At 40.3% G+C, this 20,808-nt stretch overlaps 2 protein-coding genes across 5 annotated transcripts in view; one reads left to right on the forward strand and one right to left on the reverse strand.

The window, feature by feature from the left end:
* Nucleotides 1-1,116: 1,116 nt before the first annotated feature.
* Nucleotides 1,117-5,170, reverse strand: acot20 (acyl-CoA thioesterase 20). Of its 2 annotated transcripts, none has more exons than XM_029496629.1 (4): nt 5,096-5,170; nt 3,503-4,052; nt 3,203-3,405; nt 1,117-2,819 (listed from the first exon to the last, which is right to left on the reverse strand). In XM_029496629.1, the coding sequence occupies exons 2-4, from the start codon at nt 3,954-3,956 to the stop codon at nt 2,229-2,231; spliced, it is 1,248 nt and encodes a 415-aa protein (XP_029352489.1). In that variant the 5' UTR covers nt 3,957-4,052; nt 5,096-5,170; the 3' UTR covers nt 1,117-2,228. The 2 variants fall into 2 exon arrangements, with proteins under 2 accessions (XP_029352489.1, XP_029352490.1); XM_029496630.1 differs by lacking the exon at nt 5,096-5,170 and adding an exon at nt 4,512-4,581.
* Nucleotides 5,171-7,286: 2,116 nt separating this feature from the next.
* susd6 (sushi domain containing 6) overlaps nt 7,287-20,808 on the forward strand; it is a 29,727-nt gene continuing 16,205 nt past the window's right edge. Inside the window, exons 1-2 of one of the 3 annotated variants that reach the window (XM_029496979.1) lie at nt 7,287-7,501; nt 13,598-13,777. In XM_029496979.1, the coding sequence (XP_029352839.1) occupies nt 13,639-13,777 (139 nt within the window). In that variant the 5' untranslated portion in view covers nt 7,287-7,501; nt 13,598-13,638. The remainder of the gene's footprint in view (nt 7,502-13,597; nt 13,778-20,808) is intronic. The other 2 variants (XM_029496977.1, XM_029496978.1) reach the window with 2 other exon arrangements.

Here is a 20,808-nt window from a genome sequence, read left to right on the forward strand (position 1 = left end):
GTCGCGATCCCTCCCTGCCTTTTTTTTTTTTTTTTTTTGTAATAATTACTCTTATTATTAGTATTATTATTGAAGAAAGCTGTTGGTAAAAAAATATGCAGGGAAAAAAAAAAAACAACAACAAACAAACTAGAAATCAGAGCTGTGACAGGCGGGCAGCGCGTCCAGCTGCCTGCGACGAGACGCCGCTCTGTCAGTGAATGTGTGAGATAAATGAGAAAACACCGTCCAACAAAGCCACGTTACAGCAGGATGCATGTTGGAAAACCCGGGAGACACCACACCGGCCTGCCAGGAGTCCTTTCGGCAGCACCGAGAACACATTCCCATCCAGGGAAAAAAAAAAAAAAACAAAAACACACATATAGTGTCTGACAGGCTGAGTCCTGATGGAGCTGACAGGCGGGTTTTATTGGCAGACTGGGGATAAGGACCATCACAGGGTGAGAGCCCCTCCTCTTCTCAGAGCTCCGACAAACTCCACTCAATCTTATGAATGACAAGTGTTGTGGTGGCCACATGACACTGATCACTGCTGGTGTGTGTGTCTGTGTGTGTGTGTGTGTGTGTGTGTGTGCTGGGGGGTAATTTAGGTTATCAGCCAAAGCAGGTTTAACAGTTACAGAGAGCTTTGCATTCAGCTAAACGTCTATGAGCAGCTGTAAGATCAAAAATTTAGATTAAAAAGGTTCAATTCCTAATTGGGCTTTAGCTTTTGGTCTGCTGCTGTTTCCTTCAGTCTGCACTCTCACAAGAGGCTGTGAAATTCTTCATTGACCTGCTGAAAATACCAAAGCAACCCCCAATAATACAAATAAAGAGCACTTAAACGTTTCCTTTATGTTTTCATTAATAACACTGAATTGAACTTTGTCTTTGTGTGTCCTCGGTGTTTCATTTAAAGCAGAAGAATGGCCGGGGTCAGGTGTGTGTTTTTATATCCGTATCTCTGTGGGATCATGTGTCATAATAAAGCAGCGTGGGGATAAAACACATTTCATGTTTTCCCATTGAAAACATTTTTTAAATTCAGTTTTCACTCAAATTCATCAGCCTCTGTGTAAAGTTTCTGAGCTCCGACACTGAAATAGACCACATATGGTTTTCCGGTTTCGTTTCAAAGTCTTTAATCATGAATTTTCTCCTCCTCTTCCTCCTGTTTTCACAATTACAGCTGCGTGTGACTACACACATCTCTTTGTTAGACTTAACAAATATCAGGGCAAACTGCAGAAAGGCTGAGCTGCCACTAGATGCCATCATTTGCACAAGTAATGACTAACCGGCTCATACAACAGCTTAGTGGGTCAGTCCACAACTGCAATTCATCACAACCAACGAGTTGTCAATGCAATTTATGATCATTTGACTAATTTTCATTCCTAAAAATGTCGCAGCAGGGATTTCACCATAATCACACAAGACTTTAGAGGCTCTGTACTTTAGTGAGGCAGTTTCTGCGACTAACATTCAGTGCTTTGATTTAACATCTATAGAGCCAGGCAAAAAGGATTAAACCTAATTTTGTTTATTGATAACATTAATTGTTATGTAAAATACACCAATAATCAATCAAAAATGTTAATTTTCCAAAGGATAAAATATGCTTCACTCTTCTGATGAACATGAGATGATCTCTCATTTTGTTCAAAGTATTTTAGATTAATCGGTGCTCTGAAAATCTATACACCTTCTACAAACACAAAAAATAACAACTGCATGCTAGCAATATGACGCCAACCATATAATTATTATCTAACCCTTTCACAGCAAGTAATTAAACTTTTATCACCAGTACTCTTAGAATGATAATATAGCATGTGGGAAGTGTTATTATACAGATCCGTTATCGCTGCTGATTAATGATGATATCCACTCACACAGTATGAGACTCACTATATAGTCCATGATGTATAAGACATTATACAGACATGGTGTTACATCATTGCATAAAGGCACGATGATAATGCAAATACTGTTGACTGGGATGCATTTACATGTGTCACTCTGTTGCCTTAGTAAAATGCATAAATGACTTTTGAGCTGTGTGATCTTTTTTGCATTTAAGCAGAATTTCATGTGTTGGTAAAAAGAAAAAGAAAAATTAATAAAAATGGTACCATAAGAGTGCTAATACGGTCTCATTTAATGGTGCTTTGGAAAATTAGTTGATGAGAAATTCAAGGCTATTTGCGGGACGCTTGGAACACTTAATTCAGTATTGCTTGCTAACAAGTGCTCTTGTTGGCCAAGTGTCTCTTGAAGAACTCCTGGACTCTTTCCCACAGGTCCAGCTGAGCCTCTGAGTGGGCTTTTGGCTCTCCACCAAACACCACAGCTCTCCCCACTGCTGCATGAAACCCAGATGGACAATAAGGCATGTGAGGGACCTCCAGAAAGTGCCCAGCTTTAGGATAAGTAACAACCTGAAATGATTCTTTGCCATTATTTTTCAGGATTGTGGCCGCCTGTTGTGCACAGAAAGCGCTGTTCCAGTTGTGGTCATCTTCAGAGACTGCAAACAGAAACTGGCAGCTGGCACGCTCAATGGGAATCAAAGAGGCCCTGTTCTCCTCCAAGGTAGGATCGGGCAAGGCGTCACGAATATCAACAAGCCCGGACTCTGTGATTCTAACCTTCTTTATGACGGGGGAGAGCGGAGGCATTACAATATCTTTGTAGTGTAGAGGAATGACAGTGTTTGCATTGCAGCTATTAATGCAGACGGTTGCTGAGATCCCTGAGAGGTAAGATGCCATCGACAAAGCCAACGCTCCACTGTGAGAAATCGATATGACCCCGATCGTAGGACCTTTGACCTGCACAGAAAGGCATTGTGCTAATAAGCAGGGGCAGCCATGCCAGCACGTCTTCATTCTTAATTATAGATTAAAATATACTTTTATCATAACAGTGATGTCCATTAACACTTAATCTGTCATTTACATTGTCAATTAAATCTTTTCACCTAAAGACGTTCAGCCATAGACAGTTTGTGCAATCACAAGCCAGTGGATGGCAACACTGAGACAGCAGGTACAAATATGAACCCAAGTCATTTCTCATTTCATTTGTTTTGAAGGAACTGGATGTTGTTTTCATAATAAGATTTTAGCCAGCAAAGTAAATATCACACAAAATAGGCCATGATATTACATGTATGATTATTTGAACATTTAACATTCACATTTTTAGTACTTGCCTCTGGCTGCTTCCTCAAATATGTTACAGCGTCTTCAAAATACTCCAAATCCAGGTTTTTAGGGTTCTTTGGTAAGTCCTGGTATCCATAATATGCCAGTGCCAGGACAACGAAACCTTTCCCTGCCAAAAGGCTCGCTCTGGGTTCACTCAGACCTCCACCTAAAGTGTACAAATCCACAATTCCAGGGAAGGGACCCTTTCCTAAAGACAAAAAAAAAACCAACAAAAAAAACCCCCACCTTGATTTAAGCACCATCTCTGTACTTCTAAACGCTTTGCCAAATTCAACACAACTCACCTGGTGGTATGAAGAGAACTCCTCGTATCCGACCCTCTTGCACAGGTATTCTCTTCATGCCTTCTGTCATGAATCCTCTCTCATTGATCTCGGAGCTTAGCAGCTCACCAGTCTCCCCGCACATTGCTGATATCTCCACCACAGTTGGGCTGAGCACATTCTTCTTCAGGACCTTACTGTCTGGAGTTACCGGTGCCATGGACCAAAACAAACCCATGGGCTCCACTCCAGTGTAACTTCCCCCCAGAGAAGGTGCTCGGGAGACATCCACCTGGCCAGTTTTATCTGCTTTATACTGGGCGGAGGCCTTGAAAATCACCCCTCTGTCATCAACCAACTTCGACCTTAATTCTATCGCTTTGAAGGGAGCCAGTCCTTGTACTTTTAGTTGCACTGCTTTGTCAAACAAGCAACGAACGCTGGGGAGAATTTTCAGCTGGACCTTGGAAGCCATTTAATTTTTCAAGATGGCAACAGTGACTCGCTGAAATGGCCTGAATGTCTGTTCCCTTGATTTCAGTCTTGTTGGTACAGCCTTTGGTCACAGCGTCTACCGAGACAACCAAAAATCTGAGTCAACATCACAGATTTTATGGAAAAAAGTGCCTCAGCACGATTCAAAGTGTCTCATTGAAAAGCAGTGTGGTTTTATATTGAGCAATCTTCTCACAATTGAAATATTTACACATTTTTTGATGTTACACAAATATTATTACCCAAATGTTAATGGCCAAATTTATAGCACTTCAGTGAGTAAAAAAATCTGTATTAATTTTTTTACTAGAAACTTTTTCACACATTCAATAACCCATAATATAACCCTAATAAAAATACACTTGGCCATTCTACATACACATTATTCTGTTTGCTTATAATCAATGCATTAACAGCAAAACCTGATAATGTATTGTTTTAACTTCCACCCCCCCCCAAAAAAAATAAAAAATAAAAAATGCAACAATCAGTCTGAATCTGTTGTGCATGAAAATCCAGAAACTCTCAGACCAACCTGTGGGGCACCAGTGCCACAGTAAAGGTCACTGCTCCTGGTTTTTATGTTCTGCTCTGCACCCTCACAACAGCCTGATGGGAAAAGCAGCATGAACAGCTGCTCCTGATCACTAAAACCATTATCAGGGCTGTGCACACCCATCCAGGGAGCAGCTCAGCAACCTGTCTTCATTTACATACAGGCTAAATGCAAAGTGGCCGCCATTCACCCGCACAGTTTGAACTGTAGGAACAGATGGACAACATTTTGTGGGCAGCAAACTTCTGTAGCTACCTGGGAAATGTTGTGGTGTTGGTGGAAGGTCATTCAGAGGCAAAGCAATGCTGGACTGGGTGAAAGGTCAGCCAACACAGATCACTGTTTGAGCTAAAACACGACGTTGGCCTGAAGTTTACATTAAACAGACAAAACAATTGGCTGCTTTGGTCAAGTTTCGGCACGCATTGCTGTCTTTGTTTTTGTTTTTGCGCCTCGGTTTCGCACCAAATTACCAACAAAGGACAAAAACGAACAATAATTATGGGTCGTGTTGTTAAAGCCTGTTTAAATGTACCATCGTACTAGCTGAAAAGTGACCATACCTGTGGAAAAACGTGATCTTTGCAGAAATATAGTTTATTGCGTTCAAGATCAGACCATACCAAATAGGAAGCAACTGGGCGAGACCACTTTTCGCCAGAAAGGGGGGGGGGGCGGTTCTTCTGCTGTATCTTTTATACAAATAATTTGTCAAAAATATCAATTTAAAAGACATAATTTTTAAATATATGCTATGCTAAAAAGTTGAATAAAAATATTCTATCTTAATCATGAATTATGGAGTTTAAATATTTATATGGGTAGGAACTCGATGCATCCACTAGATGTCAGCACTGGTGCATTGGTGACTGAAATGCTTGAGCTGTAAACAAGCCTTCCTCATATGAAACAAATTTAATTTAATTTAATATTGTTATCTGAACACGTTTTTTGAAGAATGCATTCGTGGATGCAGAACATTAACAGTGAATTACAATTTAAAGGTAAAAAAAATAGACATTCGTCTGTGAATGAAGCACTGCACAGTGGAAAGACACTGGACTCTGCTACCTCTGGTTTATCTACAGATTTAATCTGCTCTGTCTTTCCAGGGCTCTGTGGTATATTAGGGTGTTAAGATGTAGTTTTATTCAATTATTCACTGGTTGGCAAGTGCCTGGACCTGCAGATCTTTTATTAGAGATTTCTTGCATGAGAGATGAGCAAGGAAATTAATCTGTCATCACCAATGAGGGTATATTAAGACAGGACACGGGTGTAAGAGGAGAGCAGGGAGGGAGCCAAATTTAAGTGGAACTGGAGAAAGTGAAAGTGGAAGTGGTTTAACAAGCACTCAGAGTTAAAGGACACAGAATCAACAAACCTTTCAAGATATGGTGAGAGACGGTCGTTGGTGTGTCAACTTCCCTTTCCTGATAACAGCTTGTTTCCTGACCCAATGTACTATTTAGTAAGGGCAGTAGCACTGTAAGACGTATGTTTGCTAATACTTGCAATTCCCAGCATACAGGAAGTTGTCAGGGATTGAAAAAATGAGCTGCAGAGACTGCGTCTTTTGATGTGACGCATTATGTTTTGCATGGTTATAATTAACAGTAAACTGTGGTTTCACTCCCCTTTCTCTTCACTGAGTTTGTGAAATAAAATTTTCCACACACTTATTCTGCTATATCTTTCATTTGCCAGGGCGCAGTGTAAATGTAGAACCATGCTGAGTATTATATTATGAAATTCCATGCAAGTATTCACATGTAGATCTATTACTATAATATAGAAACAGTCTTTTTTTATTTTTTATTGCCAACTTTGACCCTATTTTAGAACAGCCCAGTAAAGTCTAACATGGCATCCAAAGTTACTTTGTAGAAGGCAGTGGACTTTCTGCTAATTGCTTTTAAGGAAATGAAAGCCCAACTCCTGCACTTGAGTAAACAAAAATGATCATTTCTACTGAATCAAAAGAAAAAGCCCATTGTCATGTTTTTTGCACATCTCAGGGAGTTAAAATTGAGATTTATCTCTACTCCTAAATGGGTTTCATTTTAAATGACTGTTTGACTTTCAAACTCACATTTAAAATCTGACCAAGAAACTATAATTAAGGTTAGGTTTCTATTTCAGACACAAATCATGTTTTTCTTTTATTTCTAAAAAAAAGAGGTTGTTGCTGCAACATTTTTGCAATTGTTGGACTATGGAGATGTGCTGTAGATGAATGCTTGTGCAACCTCATTACATATCGCTGGATACTGTGTACAGTGCTGACTGGTTACAACTTACAAACACATCACTGCACACTGTATACTAAGGTTGGTTGGCTGTCCCTGTCTGCTCACAAGCTTCCTCACTGGTACATGCTTGTCTACATTTTTTTCTTCTTGTTGTACGATATAATATGCCACATAAAAATTGTAATAAATAAATAAATAAATAAATAAATAAAAAATTATATATATATATATATATATATATATTATTATATATATTTTTTCTTAGTTTCTTTTTTGTCTTTCCCTTATCCAAGATTGAAAAACTGGAGTCAAATTCCTTGTTTGTTTACATGTACCTGACAATAAAACACATTTTAGGTATTCTTTTGTCTCCCTACCATAAAAAACAAGCAAACAACAACAAAAAAAAAAAGCTCTTATTGTGAAGGCGAACCTCGGTTAGGGAGGTGGGGTCTTTTGTGCTTGACAGATTTGGCTCCGCCCCCCTTTTTTAACGAGGTAGCCATGGAGACCGCGCGAGAGCGAGGCAGCTGGTAGAGCGTCAGTTTCCGCTCACCTAAAATAAAGAGCCGAAGGAGCCGACGGGCTAACAACGACACGGCCGACGACCAGAACCAGCAGTCCCCCCTTTGTGGTGTCTCCGTCTAAACGGCTTTTAATGCCTCGGATGTGAACCGGAGAGAGGGGAGCGGCTCGCTGCTGGTAACCTTTACGTTGGTGAGTCTTGTCAGTTTTTTTTTTGTTGTTTTTTTTTGTGTGTGTGTGTGTGTGTGTGTTATATTTCCGCTAAGCTAAGCACCGACAGGCCACCGCCACCAGATCTCCTTCTCTGCTCGTCGACCGTTCAGGTTCAGTTCACAATGCTAAACAAACCAAAATATATATATATTTAAAAAAAAAAAACACACAAAACAACTAAATAAAATGTCGCAACGATGAATAACTTATCGGGGGAAATAGCGAGTTGTCAGTTTTGTTGTTGGCTGTTGTTGATGAAGCTAACATTGACAGTCGTTAATAGCCGTTAACGTTCAGCTAAACGCTATATTTTGTCTATTTAGTTTGAATATGCGGGGTTTTTTGTGTGTGTGTGTTTTTTTTTAACGATTTGAATAAATATATATATATATGTGTGTATATTTGGCAGTGTTTTCTAAAAACAATGAAACAGAAATCCGGCTTCGGGAGCTCGTCGGTCCTGTCTTGTGTGTACCAGCTGTAGCGTTACTGTATTGTTATATTGTGGTCATGTGAATGATAATCGCAGTAGGTGTGTTGATGGCACAGTTAGAGAAACATCTGTCCACCTGGAACAATAAACACATTACACAATGAAGCTGCAGCAGCTGGATGGGTAGTTGTTACTTTATTGTAAGAGGTGGCTTTAGGTTTTGTCTTTGTTTTTGTCTGTCGGTGTGTGTGTGTGTGTGTGTGTTGGCAGCCCACCACACTCTTTGTTTAAATAGCTCGCAGTACAGTTGCACGTGTCTAAGCGTGTGACTCTGCTTTAAGAGGCTCTATGGAAGACATTTGGCCACGTCTGTTAGAGTCACACTGATGTTTTGATGAGTTTTGGGGGTCTTTTTACTCAGATATTTGCAATTCTGTAATTTCCCACTCCCACGCTTTTGTTCCAAAAGTTTCCCCCCTCGCCCACTTTGGTCCCTGCTGGGTTAGGGATACTTCCCATTGCAAAAGACAGGAAAGTCCAAAAGCAAGAGTGTTCACCGTCAACCGTATATTTTGAGAAAAGACATGTTGTTAAGGAAGTATGGTGGTTTTATATTCCCAATACGAATGGTAACTTCAGGGCTGTGATCCTGTCTACAACATGTTGTTATTAGAGTTGGTATGGAGAACATGATAAATCTGTCACATTTGCTTATATCATATAGACCCATTGTCCTGTTGTATCTGGTATATGGTGCCATGGCTAAAATGTGTTTTCATTTAAGATTGATCTGCCATTTATCTCTTTGATTAATTGAATGATCACATGGTAGATCTGGAAAAATGGTTGGTATTTTTCTTGAAAGGTGACCTAAATGATTATTCAGTTATCAAAATTATTATCAAATCATTTTCATCTGATTAACAATACAAGTGACTAATCATTGCAGGGCTGTGTATCACCTTATGGCACTCCCTGTTTCATGGTACTTTAAACTATTTTTGAGTCAATTAATTACTCTGACACGTCAGGGTAATTAAATACAGTCCTGTGCCATCCATTACCAAATTCCAGTAACTGATACTATATAGCAGTACATAATTTACCATGATTCAAAATTTCATTCATATTATCCTTCCAAGGGATATTTTTTTAAATGAATGAATTGTCACTGATGAAAATTCAGTCTCTACTCCCTCTGGACATTGTCATGCTCCTTAGTAACTTCTTTGAGCAATGCAATGTTCATTGGCCAGTTAACATACAGTTTGCACCGAGTCATTGTTGCATATTGTCCTTTGAAAATCAGGCTGTGTGTTTTTTAATCTCAGTAGTATGTTATGTTATGGTGTATATTGTTACAATGCTTTTACGATTATATCTGCGAGTTTCCGTTTCTTACAGTATTCAAGGGTTCAACAATAACCAATACATCTTTTGCAGGCCATTTTTTTGGCTTGATTCAAATTTCAGAGTTTAAGTATGTATGTGTGTATATGTGTATATATGTGTGTGTATGTATGTATGTATATATATATATATATATATACACACACAATCACTCATTTGACTTACATTGTTTGGAATGACCCTTTTAGTTTGCACAAATTTTACATGCTTTCAATTTCAACCAGCAGAGCCCCACGCAGCTTTAATGTCCCTCAATTTAAAATAAATTGTGTGAAGGCACTGGGAGTTTTATGATTACCGGTCAGGCATTCAGAGGCTTTTGCTATTTGACAACATAATTTAGAGAAAACATCTTGTGAGCAGAGATAAGAACGCTATTTGGCTTCAGTCCCACTTTCAGATTTTTCTACATTTCACCACTGTCAATATAACATATGACATTGTTTCCCTCATGTTCAGTGTTCGGTGTTTAGTGCAATTTGCCTTTTTATTGTCTTGTTTCATCTTGATTCTCAGCTCTTGTGTCATTTCTTCTTTATCTCTTATTTTCTGTGTTCTGTTTTTCTGTTTATGTGTACCGGTCCTTAAGGAAGTATAAAGGGATGCTCAGGCCCTGTTAAGCTTAACACTACAAAATGCTTCATAACAAAGGCTCTTTTCAGCACTGCTATGCAGAGTCCCATCTTTGGGCTCTCTTCACAGCCCCAGACAGGCTCCACTAGCAGCAGTAGCATTGGGGCCTATTGGGTGGAAATCTCCTCTTGGCTGTTTCTTTGGCACACTGAGTGCTCTCTGTTCCCGGACACATGCCTGTGCTGCTGCTCTCCTTGGCTCCCTTTGCATTCCAGAAGCCCCGGGCAGCTGGGAAACTGCAGTAGCAGCCTGCTGGCTGGGTGGTTGTCTCTCTGGTGTCTGAAGTGGGGAGATGCATATTTTTTTTCCCCAGGTGGCAGATGAAAAGTATTAATCCTTTCAAACTCAACTTTCTGAACATAGTGGTTGGAAACATGGTCTACAAAAACAATCGAATGGCTTTGCATTGCTTCATGATTATTTTCATTATTGATTAATATTTTGAACAAGTGATGCCTTCTCCTTTGTTGGTTGAGAAATTACTCAGTACAAAAACAGAACATCTAGAATAAGGAATTTCAAAATTGCAACAGTTCATCTTATTTTTTTATTATTTCAACAGAGCTTTTAAAATAGAATACTTCATAGGAATTATTTTCTAGTTGCAGCAAAATTTTCCTCTTAATTATGCCGGTCCTCTGTATCCTGCAAATACAACAAAGTGCTTTGGATTAGAGATTGTAAATCATGCTTTATTCATCCATATGAACATAGTTGTTAGTCTTGTCTTAACTGAGCTGGAACAAGCCACACGTGCTGCTCAGAGCTCAGAATAGTAATAGTAATACTTGAAAAATATAAACCCTGTTTTGTGGAAATAGAAAGTAGTCTATTCATGCTGCAATAATCGCTTGAATGACACTGACAGCAGCTGTCTTTGACTGTATGTAGGTTGATGCCATTACATGCCCTGAATTGTGATTATTTGTAGACTTATGTTACTTGGCTTTATGCAGCTGTGAGCAGGAAGTGTTTGCATGGCTTGGTGAAAAACTTTGTTCCAGGAAGCTCACCAGATTTGGTGTCACACAGGAAACCCACACAGCTATCATTTAAAAAGTACCATCAAAGTACTCACTGTGTTATTAACCAGTTAAACACATGAACATAAAGCCACTGCATCGTCACAAAGTGTTCCTCTAAGGGTCCAAGCTATCTTGTTCTAAATAATTGGAATGCTGCATTTTGTGGGATACCTTAGCACGGCGTTAATGACTTTCTCAGATGTTCTTGTGTGAAAGCAATTAAGCTAATTCTGCTTAAGTTTTCACTTTGTGAACGTACTGGCCGTTCAATACTCTGCCCTCAGCTTTCCTAGGAGGTCAGTCCTGCATTATAAATGCCATCCCAAGTGGTTATTTACATCCCGGCAAGTGCCTTTGAACAATACACGTTTTATTGCCCTGTCTTTGACTTCTGTTTGTCCTTCATTTTTGTAAGACGAGTTAATGGAAAGCCTATCTGTAACCCAGGCCTCAGCAGCAGTGCTCTGATCCCAACACGGACAAATGATGAAGCGTCTGTGGATCAAATGGCTGGCACAGATCCCCTGCTTGTGTTTTTGACTGGCTGCCCTTTGGCTCAATGCAGTAACCAAACTGTCCTGCCAAAACCGACTTACGTCACTCTCTCCCACTGGCCGGCACCGCATGCAGGTATGCATATGAAAGGTGGCAGGCAGTAGGGAGCTGTTTGCGCGTGTTGGAAATTTTCTGCCAATTATCTTGATCTTTGGCAATTTGAAGTCCAGCCTAACAAAAGACATGTGGATGCACCAGCAGTTGCATAAAACTCACTGAAGTTGAATTGCAGCATATTAAGAATCTCAGTACAGATTTGGCTAGACGTTGTCACCACAAACGTAGTCAACTGTTTGTTTTGAAAACAGAATTTTATTATTTCATTATTGTCCACCCATTCAGGCCATGGTTTCAGTGCAGCCCACTGGGTTTCTTCTCCTCGCATGCAGTGTGGTTGCTACTGGTCAGCAATGTGGGTTCATTTACTTCTACTTTCCTCTTCATAGCTGCTCCTGATGGTATATGTGGCAGTTCTGGTGGATACGCAGCAGATCTACAATCAAATTCGATGCTTACTAACTGCAGCCATGCAATTACTGTAGCCATTAGCTCAGCATCCTTCTGAATGTATAATGGGCCCTCTGCCCTCTCTTGAGGATGTTCTGCCTGTCTGCCGGCTTGTTCCCCACAAAATACAGCTCGTGCTACTTTATCCCAGTTTCTCTGAAGACACATACACAGTGCAGTGTGCACCTGCCTCTCATTTATGTAATGACAGCCTGCATCTTGTTGTGTCCCCACAATCAAACAACAAATAGTTTTGGGAACTTCGCAAAGTTGGTGCCACAGTAAGATTCGGCGGGGGGGGGTTCTCTGTTTTCATGTGGCTATGTTTTTAATCCACTGCTGCTGTTTTAATGGTGTCTCGCAATCACTGTCCTCTCTGCTGTTGTCCAGCTGTTTTGGGAACACTAGAGCATTTGAGTTTACATTAGCACATTAGATGTTGTATAATTACAGACACCACTTATTCAGTGCTTACAGAAAAAAATGTAAGTGGTGCAAGGAACAAAACAGAAGCTTAATAGACTGATATTGGTTATGAGACACACTTTACATCCGTCATCAATTCCTACAGTATGTTTGGCCATATGAGTGGTTACAATACAGGAAATTCAGAAAGCACCTCATGCAGTTATCTTCATACAATTTGTCTGTCAAACTCTGTCTCAGATACCAATCGTCAGCATATGGCAGTGAAGAATCACGGCTGAGCAGACCTTGTAATAGCATCTGTTTAACATTCAGTTGTAAATGACTGTGCTTTGTCAGGACTCTTCAAGAACTGCAATTGAAGAATATTTGGTCGAATGTGTTTGCATTTATAAATGCCCAGACAAATTTCCAATAATTGGTAAATAAACAATGCTGATGACAACACTTTTTTCTTGTTTTATGATGAAACTACAAAAATCCAGATCTTTGGTCGCACCCCTTTTCTCAACAGTAGTGTTTTTTCTGAATGCTGCAGTTGTAATCACTGTTTTTTTTCTTTTATCGCTGACTCTTTTACACAATTTTCACCTCTGTCTCTCGTAATGCTTGTATCTCATCAGCAGCAGGGATGTGTTTACCTGTTACATCACCTACAGCAGAGTCTAATTCATTTAGTTAGATTCTGTGGCAAAGACAAAAGTGGGGATTGAAAGGAGATCAGGGAAATTTTGTTGCCACTACTGGATTTTAGGAAGCAATTATGATTTTGTTGTTGTTGTTGTCTTTTCTGTCTCTCATGGGGTTGGTCTAATTATTTTGAGGGGCTAACACGCAAGAACAGGATGTACACACTGAATCATTAAGTTACTGTTATCATCAGTAGACTAACTCTTCAGTTGATGCCACACAGGGAGGCTTTTTGTCCTGTCACTCTGTCTCCCTCCCTGTCTTAAAAGGTCTATCTCTATTCCCTCCTGTCTCTCTGTGTTACTTTTGGTTACGTAATCCTCGCTGAATGTTGATAGTAATCCATGTCCCTCCTCCCCCTCCTCTCTCTGTCCCTCCGCTATGTGGCCTGGACAGGTTAAGCCATAGAGGAGTCTCACTGGTCAGCAGAGGAAAAGATGTGCGATGGAATGGTAGCGTTTCAGACGAGAGCCCTATCGTCCTCTTCTTTTTCCTCCTCCTCCTCTCTAGCCCACAGGCTGGCTGCCTCCGTGCTTCTCCTCCTCTTCACCCTGCTCCCTCATGGTCACGCATCAGGTAAGACGGAGAAACACGCACACACCAACACACACTCTCGCTCACTCTCTTTCTACACCCACTTGATACACATTGCCTAAGCCACCATCTTCACCCATCTGTTGTAAATTGATTGAGGTTATTTTTTCCCTCATCTGGCAGGTCAGTCAGATTAAACTCGTCTCTTTTACCCTTGGGTTGGTCAGGTTGCCTCTGTTGCTGTGTGGCAGCTGAGTGCGGGATCCCACCCACTCTGTGAATCCATTCACCGTTCTAATGAGTCACAACAGCTTTCCTCTGCTATTGAGTGAAAGGGAGATGATGTTGTCTGTGGTCACATTGGTGTCATAAGGTTTTAATCAGCCATGTCATTTAGCATTTTGCATGAGAGCTTTAAGCGCAGCGAGCTGTCTCTGGTTATTACCCTGCAACACATTTATGATCGTTAAAGGTGAGGTATCAAGGTTAAAGATAAAACTTATTGGTTGAGCTTGGTTCGCACATGGAAGTTAAAGTAAACTGAGGCAATTGTTTCTTTAGGAGTACAGCACTGATGGCTTGTACTCGTTGAACTCCTTCGGTTGTGCCAGCTTTCCTTTCACGTCAGCCCTCCAATATTCCAGCCACCATCCCCCCTCACACAAACACACACTACCTCCACACACACTCACCCTCTCCACACTTAGCCAGCTTGTGAAGTCTGCCAGATGTCCTTGCCACAGAGAACAGGCGGACTATGTATGTGTGATTGACTAAATGTGCGCATGTGTGTTTAAGGGTGTGAGGGGGCGTCTTGGATGTTTTGAAAGTGTTAATTGATTTTCTTTCTTTAATGGCATAAATAAATTAATGTGTGTATGAACTTGAGAAAAGGGGGCAGAAAGAGAGACAGATGGCCAAGGGGAGGGCACGTTTCTCTCCAGTGGCTCATCTCTCAGTCTCTGTTCTCTGTCTTTCTCTTATGTAACACACATGATTCACGTTAAGCCCAGAGGGGGTTGGTATCATGCTCACGTTCTACATCCAAAACACTCATACACTGCCTACCAATACCAAGGAAGTTTGTCCTCAGATCACCAGCCCACATGCTCACTGTACTGCATACATGTATATGCCTGTGTATGTGTGCAATCCAAATCTTGTCCGGTATAGTACGTAGAATAACACAGAAGGCTGTACTGTGAGTAAGTATATCAATAGACAGAATCTATATTGGCCATGTTTATGACAATTGGTACATTATGTTGGGAAAAATGTGCAACCACAAATTTCTTTCAATTACCCATGATGCACCTACACCTTCAAAATGGCCAGTCAGTTGACACAGACAGAGTTCTCTAGAATTCACCACTTTGACTATTTTCAACTGGCTTGGTTAAACTCAGACATGTGAACTGTGTGACGTAATCTTCTCCGGATCTACAATCAGAAGGAGTCTGCATCGACAAACGCATCCAAACAAACTTTCTTTTTTTTTTTCATGTAATGGAATATCCAACTCTGAATGAGGCAGCCTTAGTTATTTAGTTTATTTTTAGGTGCAGTCGTAGCTATGCATTTTCAACATGACAACTTCCTTTTAGCATTAATGCTGACTCACAGCTCAAATGGTGTATAGCACTTGGTATTTGCTTTCTTTTAATGAATAAAATTTTGTTAGAGCCATTAGACGTCCCTAGCCTCTATTGTAACAGTAGCTACTCTTCCTGAGGTACCCATAAAGTTATAGAAAATATTTCAATAAAAGCCAACTCGTCAGTCTCCATATCATTTATACTCACCACAAGACAGGATAACTAAAATATATTAATTATCATTCAGAGGGTTTTGGTATGCCTGTGTCTAAGTCAATAATAATATATTGGCAAAAGTTTTTCAGCATTTTTAATTCACTTTAGGCTGAAAATCAGCCATCGCAAGCAACCTGTGTTGAGCAATGAAAGGTTTTAGTGCCTTCTTTAATAAGAGAAGTAACCGGAAAATTAAAGCTCCAAGATATTTTTGCTCTGCTCTTTTTCAGCAGATTCTCTGGATCCTGATCAGGCAAGAAAGGAGATTAAAGTGGCAGAAAACAAAGGATATTGCAAAGGAAATTGAATATAAATAAAAATAATGAGACGTACCTAGAAGACATAACAATTAAAATACTACAAAACAACCTAGATAATGAACTGCAGAATTTTGGAGCATCAACGTATGAACTGAAATCTGTAATCAGACATATTACCAAAGTGAAGCACTCATGGTAGACCATTAACATTGATTCTCCTGTTCACTGGCCTCTCTCCTGCTCACCATACATAATTCACATAGGTAATCCCTTGATATGTTCCAGAGATGGAGATTGCTCTGGAATTTTTCATGAATATGAAATTTCTTAAACACTGACAGTCTTATTCCACAATCATATGAATATCAGTGAGTGCTATGAATAGAAATGGATACTTAAAATATACTCTCTAGCATCTGTTTACTAAAGAAAAAGCTCCAAACACCAGAGACCATAAAACAGCACAAAGCAACATCAAATATGTGTCTGTGGCACTTTAGGTGCCACTCTTGGTCTTTTTGTCGATATAACTCTTTTAGTTAGGCATTTTATTCATAAGAAATTAGACAGGATGAAAAACCATGAATGTTGAGGTTGTCTTTGCTCATTTTGAATTGCTTAACAAAGAAAGGAAATGCTTTAATCTTCTACATCTGTGGTTTCATGTTGTTTGTGGAAAGGTCAGGACAACGATTCCTTGTACCTGTTAAGACACTCTGTTGGGACGTAGTGACAAAATCTCTTGGAGCTGAGCTATTTTTAGGACCAATCACAGTCCAACTCATGTCTTTTTTATCTGTTGTTGAGCTGTTCAGCGTAAACAAGATTACCAGCAGGGTCTCTGCTGAGCTAATGTAAGTGGCTCCCTCAAATTTGTGTTTGTGATTACTGTGTATGATTACATGATTGCACGTAGCAGCAACATGCTAAACAAAATATCTCTCCATTCTCAGTGTTAGTAAACACACACACAGTTACAAAGCAGCAGCACCTCTTCTGTGTATGTAAAGGATAAATGGCAGTGATCTTTTCTGCTTGACTAATGTTAGCAGCACGGAGCTCAGTTCTTTATGTGTCAATTGCTTAAAGTCAGCCTACGTGATTTAGTTCAGAGGAAGTGGGCCTAGACGGTGAGTCAGAGCTAGAACAGTAAGGATGGGAACTCAGAGCACCAAAAGTTTTTATGTGCTTGATCACGTGTCATTTTTAGCTCTAACAGAACTGCAAGTGATGAGGCAAAATGACTGGCCTATGGGTTCAGTTATAAAACAGTTAAAAACCCATTGTCCTCTGAAGTTGAGTTAAAACTGTACATGAAAGTCTCCCACAAACAAGCCTGTTGTGTTCTGCGAGGCACTGATGTTTATGTATGTTCATGTGTGAGAACGGGAAATGGCTTTCCCTGGCAGAAAAGTGGAGTCATAGGGTAAAGAAAAGAGCAGGGGGAAAGGGGAGGAGAGCGAGAAAGGAAGCAGACAGCTGCCTTTCTGATGTCCTTTGAGATTTGTTTGTTTTTAAAAATCAATTGGCCATCCTTGGCTTGCAGTTGAATAGATCCTCTGAAGAAGACCTATTACACAGTCGAAGCCCTTTGTGTTGGCAGTTCTTGAATCAGTGTGTAAGATCAACCCAAGGATATGAGGATGTTTTTGCAAAAGTCGTGTTCCTCAAGGAAAAAGCCCCAACGCCTCTCACTTCTCTTTAATAACAGAGGAGACTCTGATGGCTAGCATAGCGTCACTGCTCTGACCACAGAGGAAAATATCTGAATGAGCCATGCCCTACTTCTGGCATCTTCAAACAGCTGTAGTCTTTTAAACTTGTTGCTTTCTGTAGCCAAACAAAATCGTGCGCATGTGTATGTAGAAAGAAGCCACAGTGTGTGAGTCTGTCTGCACACTGTTGGTTCCCAGCCCTTGCAGACAGTTTTCTGGATAGGATGGGTTTACAAACATTGCTGCCCAAGGGGCGGAACAATGGATCCTTTGCAATTAGCGGGTCAAAACAGTCCCCTTAAATTCTGTTAGCACGACATTTTGCAGCCAGGCAGGAGTAAAGCAGTACATTGCCTGCTAGCTCCTTTCTGAAATGTGAGAACAAAGGGGTCCTTTTAGGGGCGGTGTTGGAAGCCACAGGCCAAACCACAGCAAAAACTGCAGCTCCACTAGATCACCAGTCTGCAATTAGGACTGCTAACTCAGTCCCTGTGAGTGGGTGAGTGAGGGTGTGTGTGTGTGTGTGTGTGTGAGAGAGAGAGAGAGAGAGACTGGGTATATTGCACACCCAACAACCCCTTTTCTATGATGTCTGTGCTCTTTTTTTTTTCCCACTCTCTCCCTTAAAGCTTCAGATATTAGCCAGGTGAGACCAGAGCCCATTAGCAGCAGTCTGGTTGAATCCATCACCCTTTCTCTTTTATTACCTGTGTGTTTATCACTTGAGCCATCGCTCTTTGCTCTCACCCTGTGTCATTTAACAGCTCTCCCACCCAATCCAGCCCTAAAGGGAAACTTTAAATGCCTTTCCAGGCAAAGAAATACACCATGGAAACAGACAGTCGATGCAAGACCATTTCATCCAATTTAAACAGTTGATCTGACAGTTCCATTACTTTGTGAAGATCCCTGATGGCTAGGGTTATTGTTAGCTACACATTGCTCCCACCTGCCTGCAAACACAAAGTTTATCATGTGATATTCATTTTTTCATTTTCGTTTGTGTGCAGTGCGTGTTTTATGTTAAAGGTTAACGACAATCGAAGCAGGGAGTGGCAAAACAGTCAACAGTCAAATCTGATAACTTCCAAAATGGGTTAAGAGATACGGGGAAGTGCATTAACAACAAAGGTCATTCTGGTTATTTTCCATGCTAACACTGTACAAGCCTATGCAGTTATTATTATGTTTGGGTAGGATTCTAAGGTTACATGAAGGTTAGGAAGAGAAGAGGCAGTTTGTAAATTATTTTACACATACTGTGTGTGGTTGTATGAACCAGCAGGCAGTCACAATGATTTCCAAAGGGCTTCATCTGACGGACCAGCCTGCTGAGGAGAGGACATCTCTGACTAATGAGCTGCTAAATATATCCTCCAGTCTCTCCTATCTTCTGTTGCTTTTGCTTCTATTCTGTCTCTCATTCATTCTTTTTCTTTTCTTTCATTCTGCATGTTTTACCATCTTTGTACTTATTAGCTTTCTTCAATGTTCTTCTATTGCTTTCATTTGCATTGTCAAACCATGTTCTCAGAAACGTGCCAGATTACCACTTTATGTTAATCTAGCCTCTTTTTTGACCTTTTTAATCTCTTCTTAGTCTCCATTTCCTTCATCCATTTTGTTTCCCCCACTCTTCCCTCACCTCTTCGATGTGTGTTTTTCAGGCCTACAGAAACAGTGTGGGTCGTTTGTTTCTTTTTTCTTTTTTTTCGTCACACCATTAGTCAACAACCTCATCAAGCTCAAACATGTTCATCTTACGCAAAAGGCACCAAGCATCCTACACGCATGGTGAATTTGCCAATTGTTGAGACATCCACACTGTGCCAGACTGTGAGCAATCATGATCAGAAGGTATGACAGTGGTACAGCATGAATGGTTTTCAATGCAGCAGCTTGGCTGAGTTAAAGTGGAGTGACAAAGTGCAGAAAAACACGCAAGTCTTGTTTTGAAAACCAAAGAGAACTCAATTATTTTATAATGTTGGTGACAGATAAAGCTGCACCTCCTGTAGCTATTTCAATAGTGCCATTTTCGTCAGTGTAAAGTTTTGAAGTTTTCATGTGAAGCATCATGTCCATTTTTGCTGTTCCATAACGTTAACCTAAAACAGCAATTACAACTAGAAACACTGAAATAGACTTAAAATGGTGGCAGAACTTCTTCTTTAGCCACCTGCATTACCATCAGTTTAACAGAGCGTCACATTTATCAGCTGCTTCAGTGGAAATGCATATGTTTATGGTTCAACAAGTCACAGCTGTGGAGACACCATGAAAATAAGGGGATATCAGCCACAAGTCCAAAATCTCTTGATTCAGCTTTTAGCTCTCGTCCAACTTGATCTTTGTCAATAGCTCTCATTGAAAATTCTGCTAGCTTACTTGCTACATAAGTCCTGCCTGCATAAGAGACAGCAAAATAAACCAAGCCACATGATTTAGCGAGCTGAGTAGAAGTGTTGTGCATGCATGTGCTGTCTCGCAACACTTGTGGGAGTTGTTCACTTAGGCGGAGGTGGTGCACAGCTGTTTCTCTTTTAACTGACTGCAATTCTGCACAAGTCGCTTCATCACTGCTTTCTAGTCCAATAGGTGCTAGGAGGAGGAGAGAGCCGATCGTTCTCCAGAAGGAAGTCGGAGCACAGAGTTGGCTTCAGAACATCACCCCTGGAGCTGTTAGAGATTAAATGCTGTCCTAAGAGATACTTCAGTATAACGCTTGGTTACTTACCTCAACAGGACTTGAATTCAGCTCTTACTGGGAGTGCATTATATATGGTGTGGTCTCATTTTGTCTCTATTTTTGCTCTAATTAACATTCAATGTTTCCTCTTTATTTCTCATTATTCTGTGTTTGTTCTTTGCATTCTGTCCAGTCCCGTCATTCAAACTGTCCAGTCCATGTGATGGGCTTTTCAGATGTTTAGTGGCCAGTTGTCTTAGCTCGGCACTAATACCCTCTGCCCTTATTACATCATCTGTAAATAGCTCTCTCTAACAAGCAGTAGCCAAATGGCAATGGTCTTTGTCTAGGCTTCACTGGAGTCCATTTGGATAATTGTGCAAGGATTTATGCAAAGTGTGCAAATGTCTGCATGTCTTATCTATATTTATTTCCACATGGGTTTGTGCAGGGTAATATATTTATATATTAATCTTTGAATTTATATTCAGTTCAAAAACAATCATACATGGCCATCACAAGCTATCAGAGTTCAAAAACATTTTGAAATTACTGGATTGGTCTGGCCAACAGCCAAAGAACTCAAGAAATTAACTTG

The sequence above is a fragment of the Echeneis naucrates genome, chromosome 24, assembly GCF_900963305.1.
Source record: "Echeneis naucrates chromosome 24, fEcheNa1.1, whole genome shotgun sequence".
Lineage (NCBI taxonomy): Eukaryota > Metazoa > Chordata > Actinopteri > Carangiformes > Echeneidae > Echeneis > Echeneis naucrates.

Bases quoted from the DNA above. Each gene is read 5' to 3' on its own strand.
- acot20 (XM_029496629.1), bottom strand. From the start codon at position 3,956: ATGGCTTCCAAGGTCCAGCTGAAAATTCTCCCCAGCGTTCGTTGCTTG. The intron at 3,406-3,502 runs GTGAGTTGTGTT...TTTTGTCTTTAG, and splicing joins AGTTCTCTTCATACCACCAG to GAAAGGGTCCCTTCCCTGGA. The intron at 2,820-3,202 runs GCAAGTACTAAA...CTTTCTGTGCAG, and splicing joins ATTTGAGGAAGCAGCCAGAG to GTCAAAGGTCCTACGATCGG.